Source organism: Pseudonaja textilis, unplaced genomic scaffold (genome assembly GCF_049901715.1).
Source record: "Pseudonaja textilis isolate UNSWEBS1 unplaced genomic scaffold, rPseTex1.2 PTEXCTG222, whole genome shotgun sequence".
Taxonomy (NCBI): domain Eukaryota; kingdom Metazoa; phylum Chordata; class Lepidosauria; order Squamata; family Elapidae; genus Pseudonaja; species Pseudonaja textilis.
Genome location: NW_028262536.1, coordinates 1 through 8,979, shown reverse-complemented (window position 1 = coordinate 8,979; position 8,979 = coordinate 1). Strand labels below are relative to the sequence as shown.

The window sequence follows — 8,979 nt, the reverse complement described above, 5'->3', positions numbered from 1 at the left end:
CTCTCTCATTTGCCTGCCTGGCTTGACTGCTGCTGCATACTCTGCTAGGGGGTTTATCCCCAAACACTAACAGTCCTTGAGTGGTGCAGTGGCTTAGAAGTGGAGCTCTCACCTCACAATCGGGAGGCTGTGAGTTCGATCCTAGGTAGAGGCAGATATGAGAATTTTATCTGCTGAACAAAACTCCTCATTGGGGACAGGAAGGGCATCCGGCCAGTAAGCACTCAACTCCATTCAGTGGCCAAGACTCCACCCCGCAAAGGATTATGGGGGTCGTTAAAAGGAGATGAGGATGAATCCAGGGTGCACACCTGACAGTTCTATAACTCCCAGCTGCTTGCAGATGTAAACCTGGCTACAACAAACAGGATTATGGCAGGCTCTATGTGTCGGTGCTTCAAATCCATCCGAGGGTGACCTGTGCCCTAAAGTTGAATTTAAGGAGGATCCAGTTTGTCAGATATAGAGTGCGGCTAATGCTGCATGCTCCCCTACAAGCCTCTAATGTTTTTAATGTTAATGCTGCATTGTATGACTTCATTTAATAAATAGACATTTAGTACTGTTTTCAAGACACGGGTTTATTTTCTATGCTCTTTCGTAAAATGGATTTAAGGCAGTTGCCTTCCAATCTCCCTGCCTTTCCTCGGTGTTTTCGGCAAAAGCACAATCACTCCAACTCTACACACGCACAGGTGCGCGCGCACACACAAACACACTTACATATATGCACAGAGTCAAGGGTTTTTTTTAAATACATTTGTTATTTTATTTTTATTGCAAGCACTTCTTCCATTTGATGGCATGTCATCTGGGTACAAATATCTTGTGCAATACAGTTAGTGTTTACAGTCATATTCTTAACCTAGTGTTATTGTGTGTCTGTGTTTCTCACGCTCAGAGCGAATAAGTTGGATCGACGAATCCTCCCAACGCACACAGTGGAGAGCATCGGATTTTAAGGCAGTCCACCATTACACAACCCAATGGCCCCCCACTTCCCCCCCCCACTCTCTCCCCTTTTAGGAGACCTGGGGATGAAAGACCATGCTGTGGTTGAGGGGTGGAGTCTGTTTTATGCAGCCCCTGGGAGTGCACAAAGGACCCAAGAGCCCTCCGACAATGGCAACCTCAGCTGTCCTGGACCCACCAGATATTCAGCCCGGTTTATTTTTCAGAATCACAAGGTGCAAATAGAATAGAATACTTTATTGGCCAAGTGCGATTGGACACCAGGAATTTGTCTTGGTGTAAATACCCTCAGTATACATAAAGAAAAGGTACATTCATTAAGATTGCACCTTGCACGCACACACAAACACACACACACAATGACAGAGAGAAAGAATGAGAAAAAGAATGAGACAGAATGAGAGATAAAGAGAATGAGAAAGAATGAGAATGAAAGAAAGAATGAGAGATAAAGAATGAGAAAGAAAGAATGAGAATGAAAGAAAGTATGAGCAATAATGAGAATGAGAAAGAAAGAATGGGGAAAAAAGAACGAGAGAAAAAGAATGGGAGAGAATGAGAGAATGAGAAAGAAAGAAAGAACGAGAGAATGAGCGATAAAGAGAAAGAATGAGAACGAGAAATATTGAGCGATAAAAAATGAGAAAGAGAAAGAATGAGAATGAAAGAATGAGAAAGAATGAGAATGAAAGAAAGTATGAGCATAATGAGAATGAGAAAGAAAGAATGGGAAAAAAAGAAAGAAAAATAATGGGAGAGAGTAAGAGAAAGATAGAATGAGAAAGAAAGAACGAGAGAATGAGCGATAAAGAGAATGAGAATGAGAAATATTGAGCGATAAAGGATGAGAAAGAGAATGAGCAATAAAGAGAACGAGAAAGAATGAGAGAAAGAAAGCAATAAAGAATGAGAAAGAATGAATGAGAAAGTGAGCGATAAAGAGAATGAGAAAGAAAATAAAAGTGAGTGACAGAATGAAAAAGATTGAGCGATAAAGAGAATGAGAGAGAAAGAAGGGAAAAGAGAGAGAATGAAAGAGAGGAAGAGAGAGAAGCCGGCGCCTGTAACCGGAGTCGCTCTGCAGCCTCTGGTAGATCAGGCAGCCCTTGAATAATTGAGGGCCGGGGAGGGGCGAGTTGAGGGGGGGGGGAGGACAGTGAAGCGAAGGCTCCTGGCCTCTTCCTTCCCCGGAGGGAAGCGGGGGAAGAAGGAACCGTCTCGTCTCCCCTCCCTCCCCACCACCAAAGGTTTCTGAGTTGCAAAGGTAGAGAAGTTGGGAGGTGAGTTGGCTTCCTTTCCTTCTCTTTCCCCAAATCAGACTGGGGGGGGGGGGAGACGCAGCCCTTCTGTTCCCCCCTCTTCTTGGTCCCCCTTTGAACAGGGATGTTCCTCTGTGGGTCCTCGGAGCGACACTGGCAAACTCCCCTGTCTGCCCCCCCCACCCCCACCCCTCCCTCTGGGCAGGTGAGGGGCTCCCCCCACCCCACCCCTTTGCAGGGGTTTATGGGCTGAAGTGTCCCTGATGGCCAAGCTCAGCAACCCTCACCGCCCGCCCGCTTTGGAAAGTAACCAAGGTTAACCCTCGTCTGTGATCAGGTGAGCTTTGTCTCCTGGGCAGGTGGGGCCGTGCAAAACCGGCTCTTCTTGAGCGAGGTGGGGGCAGCGTCTGAGAATCTTTGCCGGCTTTTCGGCCTGGGGAAAAATCCTCCTTTGGCCAGTCGTCATGCTTTGAGGTGGGTGGACTTCAACTCCCAGAATTCCCCGGCCAGAAGGCTTTGAGGTGGGTGGACTCCAACTCCCAGAATTCCCCAGCCAGAAGGCTTTGAGGTGGGTGGACTCCAACTCCCAGAATTCCCCAGCCAGCAGGCTTTGAGGTGGGTGGACTTCAACTCCCAAATTCCCCAGCCAGAAGGCTTTGAGGTGGGTGGACTTCCCAGCCAGCAGCTGTGGTGGACCTCCCAGAATTCCCCAGCAGGCTGAGGTGGGTGGACTTCCCTCCAGAATTCCCGCCAGAGGCTTTGAGATGGGAGGACTTCACTCCCAGAATTCCAGCATTTGAGTGGTGACTCCAGCCAGCAGGCTTTGAGGTGGGTGGACTCCAACTCCCAGAATTCCCCAGCCAGCATGCTTTGAGGTGGGTGGACTCCAACTCCCAGAATTCCCCAGCCAGCAGGCTTTGAGGTGGGTGGACTTCCACTCCCAGAATTCCCCAGCCAGAAGGCTTTGAGGTGGGTGGACTTCCACTCCCAGAATTCCCCAGCCAGCAGGCTTTGAGGTGGGTGGACTCCAACTCCCAGAATTCCCCAGCCAGCAGGCTTTAAGGTGGGTGGACTTCCAACTCCCAGAATTCCCCAGCCAGCAGGCTTTGAGATGGGTGGACTTCAACTCCCAGAATTCCCCAGCCAGTCATGCTGTGGTTGAGAAACACTGTTTTAAGTCATCCAACTCCAACCTGCTCTGAGCAGGAAGCCAAGAGAAAGGCAGCTTCAAGACCGGGCTGGGGTATCCCATCATCCCCAATCAGCCTGGATAATGGGGTTTGTATTCTAGGACAACGAATGAGAGGGCAGTCCTGCCATAGCACATCTTCATTGTCATCAAAGCTCCTTCCTCCCTGTTCTTTGCAGAAGAGAGTCTCTGGCTTTCACGGCCTCCGGATGGATGCCAGACCACCTAACCCCGGGTCCCGGGGGCTTCTGGGACACGGGGACTTCCAGTGTGGGCCCTTCCAGACCCCAGAAGAAAGGGCCCAGCTGCGAGCCGCTGTCCACCAGGTAGGAGAAGTGAGTTTCTACCAAAGAAGTTCTACCAAAGCTCTACAACAGAAGTCTCCAAACTTGGCAACTTTGAAGACTTGTGGACTTCAGCTCCCAGAAGTTGAAGTCCACAAGTCTTCAAGTTTGCCAAGTTTGGGGACCCCTCCTCCACAAGAAGACAAGGTCGGGTTTTGAGACCAAAGGAGGTTCATGGACTTCTGTGAAGAAGGAAGAAGGAAGAAGGAAGAAGGAGAAGGAGAAGGAGAAGAAGAAGAAGGAGAAGAAGAAGAAGAAGAAGAAGAAGAAGAGAAGAAGAAGAAGAAGAAGAAGAAGAAGAAGAAGAAGAAGAAGAAGAAGAAGAAGAAGAAGAAGAAGAAGAAGAAGAAGAAGAAGAAGAAGAAGAAGAAGAAGAAGAAGAAGAAGAAGAAGTAGTTGTTGAGCCAAAACAGCTTTGAGAAACGATCTGGAGGAGGAGAGGTGACCAAAATTGCTCATATTGGTTGATTGTGGATGAGATTGGATGGAGGGAGAGCAAACATCTTGAAATGTTCCATTGAATAACAGAGTTGGAAGGGGTTTGGGAGGTCTTCTAGCCCACCCACCCCTCTGCTCAAGCAGGAGACCATTCCGGACCCCCCAAAAAAGGACGAGGGTTGACATGATAGCAGTGAAATGAAGAAGGACTAATGAAAAGAAGGACCAGGGGTGACATTAGAGCAGTCTTCCAGTATCTCAGGGGCTGCCCCAAAGAAGAGGCAGTCAAGCTATTCTCCAAAGCCCCTGAAGGCAGGACAAGAAGCAACGGGTGGAAACTCATCAAGGAGAGAAGCAACCTAGAACTAAGGAGGAATTTCCTGACAGTGAGAACGATTAACCAGTGGAACTGCTTGCCACTAGAAGTTGTGGATGTTCCATCACTGGAGGTTTTCAAGAAGAGACTGGACTGCCATTGGTCCAGAATGGTCTAGGCCAGGGTCTCCTGCTTGAATGGAGGGTTGGACTAGAACCCTGCTATTCTATTATTCTGCTATTGTTTTCCTTCCTTCCTTCCTTCCTTCCTTCCTTCCATGTATAACTAACTCAGGGCAGTGAACATATCCAGCACATCTTCCTACTCCTATTTTCCCTACAAAAAACAACCCTGTGAGGTGTGTTGGACTGAGTGCTTGGCCCAAAGTCACCCAACTGACTTGCATAGCTAAGGCAGGACTAGAACTCCCAGTCTCCTGGGGATTGGCTTTCCTGCCTAAGGCAGGACTAGAACTCCCAGTCTCCCGGGGATTGGCCCAAAGTCACCCAATTGGCTTTCCTGCCTAAGGCAGGACTAGAACTCCCAGTCTCCCGGGGATTGGCCCAAAGTCACCCAATTGGCTTTCCTGCCTAAGGCAGGACTAGAACTCCCAGTCTCCCGGGATTGGCCCAAAGTCACCCAATTGGCTTTCCTGCCTAAGGCAGGACTAGAACTCCCAGTCTCCCGGGATTGGCCCAAAGTCACCCAATTGGCTTTCCTGCCTAAGGCAGGACTAGAACTCCCAGTCTCCCGGGATTGGCCCAAAGTCACCCAATTGGCTTTCCTGCCTAAGGCAGGACTAGAACTCCCAGTCTCCCGGGATTGGCCCAAAGTCACCCAATTGGCTTTCCTGCCTAAGGCAGGACTAGAACTCCCAGTCTCCCGGGGATTGGCCCAAAGTCACCCAATTGGCTTCCTGCTAAGGCAGGACTGAACTCCCAGGCTCCCCAATTGGCTTTCCTGCCTAAGGCAGGACTAGAACTCCCAGTCTCCCGGGATTGGCCCAAAGTCACCCATTGGCTTTCCTGCCTAAGGCAGGACTAGAACTCCCAGTCTCCGGGATTGGCCCAAAGTCACCCATTGGCTTTCCTGCCTAAGGCAGGACTAGAACTCCCAGTCTCCCGAGGATTGGCCCAAAGTCACCCAATTGGCTTTCCTGCCTAAGGCAGGACTAGAACTCCAGTCTCCCGGGATTGGCCCAAAGTCACCCAATTGGCTTTCCTGCCTAAGGCAGGACTAGAACTCCCAGTCTCCCGGGATTGGCCCAAAGTCACCCAATTGGCTTTCCTGCCTAAGGCAGGACTAGAACTCCCAGTCTCCGGGGATTGCCCAAAGTCACCGGAAGGCCTAGAACTCCCAGTCTCCGGGATTCACCCAATTGGCTTTCCTGCCTAAGGCAGGACTAGAACTCCCAGTCTCCGGGATTGGCCCAAAGTCACCCAATTGGCTTTCCTGCCTAAGGCAGGACTAGAACTCCCAGTCTCCGGGATTGGCCCAAAGTCACCCAATTGGCTTCCTGCCTAAGGCAGGACTAGAACTCCCAGTCTCCCGGGATTGGCCCAAAGTCACCCAATTGGCTTTCCTGCCTAAGGCAGGACTAGAACTCCCAGTCTCCTGGGGATTGGCCCAAAGTCACCCAATTGGCTTTCCTGCCTAAGGCAGGACTAGAACTCCCAGTCTCCCGGGGATTGGCCCAAAGTCACCCAATTGGCTTTCCTGCCTAAGGCAGGACTAGAACTCCAGGCTTTCCTGCCTAAGGCAGCTAGAACCCAGTCTCCAGTGCCCAAAGTCACCCATGCTTCCCCAAGGCAGGACTAGAACTCCCAGTCTCCCGGGATTGGCCCAAAGTCACCCAATTGGCTTTCCTGCCTAAGGCAGGACTAGAACTCCCAGTCTCCCGGGGATTGGCCCAAAGTCACCCAATTGGCTTTCCTGCCTAAGGCAGGACTAGAACTCCCAGTCTCACAATCTCATGTCCCCTAATGATCCCACTGGAAACTTGGGCATGGGGTGTGGGTACATTAGTGGCACCCGTACTTAAGAGGAGAAGGGCAAGAAAGATGATCTCAAGGTTTTATTAAGTGCCTTCACAGTAATCCAGTCTTTCTTATGCTCAAAGACTCCATAAAGACAATGAGGCCATTAAAAATACAATTCACTCAAGAAAATAATTTTGGAAAGCTAAAAGTGATCAAAGGATATGTCTATATGGCAACAGCAAAAGACAAAAGGGAAGAGGAGGGGTAGGAGCATTAGATGGCGGTAGGGGAAACGGTTAGTGGAGGGCACATGGAATCCATCACACACAGAGGAACTACATATCAAGGGGCTGCAACCTTGGCAGCTTTTAAGACTTGTGGACTTCAACTCCCAGAATTCAGGTAGCAGAGCTGAGGAATTCTGGGAGTTGAAGTCCGCAAGTCTTAAAGTGATCCATTTTGGAAACCTCTTCACTAGATCATTCTTAATTCCACTTTGTGGCACGAGTCACGCTCGGATGGATTTTTTTTCTTTTTAAGTGCCCATGCATATAAAACCTGGCACAATCTTCTACGTTGCAACCAGGTTTTTATCTGCAAACAGCAGAGTTGTAGAATTGTTCAGAGTGCACCCTGGAGTAACCAGGCACTAAAGAGGGGAAGGAAGAAAATGAAGAAGAGGTTTTCACAGAGGCTATTTTCCTTTCCGGCAACACCGCAGGAAGGAGCAGCTCAGGGCTGAGAGGGACCACCAGCCATCGGGGGCTGCAGCATCCCGATGGCCCCAGCTGGCTCCTAGGGATGGTTGCGTGAGGCGGAGGCAAGGCCTGCAGATGGCCCCCCCTGATGCTTTGCTTCCATTTCATGCAGCAGACGGCGGACAACTCTCTCTTGTTCCGTCTCGCCTTCAAAATGGAAGACCCTGGCCAGCTCTTTCAGACGCTGCCCCAACTGCTTCCGCTCCAGAGGGTGGTCCCCGGGCACCGCCAAGCAGGCCTCGTACGCCCGCAGCGCTGCCTGCTTCTTCCCCTTCTTCCGGACGAGGAAATCCCCCCAATGAATATAGAAAGACTGCTGGCACCTCTTGCTGGCGGTTGGCAGGGCCTCCATCATGCCCAGGTACACCTCCTCCTCGTAAAGCGGGCACCGTTCTCCGTACAACTTCGCCAGCTTCAGCTGGGAAAACATGGATTCAGGATTGGCTTCCAGAGCCCGTTTGAAGTACCCAATGGCCGCCTTCACGATCGACGGTCGGTACTCGTCGGATTCTTGATCTAAGAGATCCATGTAACAGATGCCTAGGTCGTAGTACAGGAGATAGTAATCACCGCAGAGGGAGATGGCCTTCTTGAGGGTGGAAATGGCCTTGGAGAGAAAGTGGAACTTATAAACCTTGGCGGCAATTCTCAGGAGTTCTGGGTTGCGACTGTTCTGCACCACATCGTTGGCAAGATGCCACGCCCTTTCATTATCTTTCCTACAGAGAATCTGTGCCAAGTATACTTTGGCTTCATAATTTTCGGGGTGGCTACAGATCAGCCCTTCCAGCCACTTCTGGCTCTCTTCCTCTAACTTCTCGTCATAGCAGTGTGTCCAGGAAGCGAAGGCGGAGAAAGCCAGGCCCTCCTGCAGCTCCACGCTTGATTCCTGCAGCTCCAGGGCCTTCTGGAAACATTCCTTGGCCAGATGGCCATTCCGGAAGCCCATGGCCAAGAGGGACCAGCCCTTCTGGGCGTAGACCTCCGGGATCGGGGCGGAGTAAGGCTCAGGGCTGGATAGGTCCCGGCAGATCTGGCGGATCTGGGCCAAGTAGAGATCCACCTTGTCATAATCGGTCAAGTGGTAATAGATCCAGGCGTAGTTCCCGTACACCAGCAGGGCCTGGCGTGAGAAGGTCCCCTGGGGCTCCTTCCTCAGGACCTCCTTGGCTTCCTGCAGGATGGCCAGGGCCTCTTTGGGGCTCCCCTCCAGGTGGTGCAGGTAGGCCTTGAGGGCAAGGTAGGTGCCCCGGTTGCAGAGGGGGCCGTGCTCCAGGCGGAAAGCCAGAGTAATCAAGGTGTGTCGGATGTTCATCTTGTCCTTGACCTCAAAGTCCCAGGTGAAGTGACACTGAAGGCGCTGGAGCTTCTCCTTCAGGGGTCTGCAGTAGGGGAGGGGAGTGGGGGAAGGAGAAGACAAAAGTGGAGGAGGCCCGGGTGAGTGGCAAAGGACGCCTTCCTTGTTTGTGTGTGTGTGTGTGTGTGTGTGTGTGTGTGTGTGTGTGTGTAGTGGACTCAGTTAATGTGTTGACCACCCACGGAGCTGTTCAGGCTGGCCACTCCTGGGGGAGCAGACCCTGCCGCTGTCTGGACCAGGGGTCTGCAACCTGTGGCTCCTTCGGCCCTCTGCTGCGGCTTCCTGTCGGCTGATCCCACCACTGACTGGCCCCTCCCTTCCCCTCTCCATCCCTCCTCACCTGGCCTGAGAAGGTAAGGGGGATGGC

The 8,979-nt window shown here is 51.3% G+C and overlaps 1 protein-coding gene across 1 annotated transcript; it reads right to left on the bottom strand.

Annotated features, from left to right (window-relative positions):
• Positions 1-6,577: 6,577 nt before the first annotated feature.
• Positions 6,578-8,660, bottom strand: LOC113454842 (interferon-induced protein with tetratricopeptide repeats 5-like). Its single transcript, XM_087918702.1, has 2 exons — positions 6,993-8,660; positions 6,578-6,871 (listed from the first exon to the last, which is right to left on the bottom strand). The coding sequence occupies exon 1, from the start codon at positions 8,568-8,570 to the stop codon at positions 7,293-7,295; it is 1,278 nt and encodes a 425-aa protein (XP_087774828.1). The 5' UTR covers positions 8,571-8,660; the 3' UTR covers positions 6,578-6,871; positions 6,993-7,292.
• Positions 8,661-8,979: the final 319 nt, after the last annotated feature.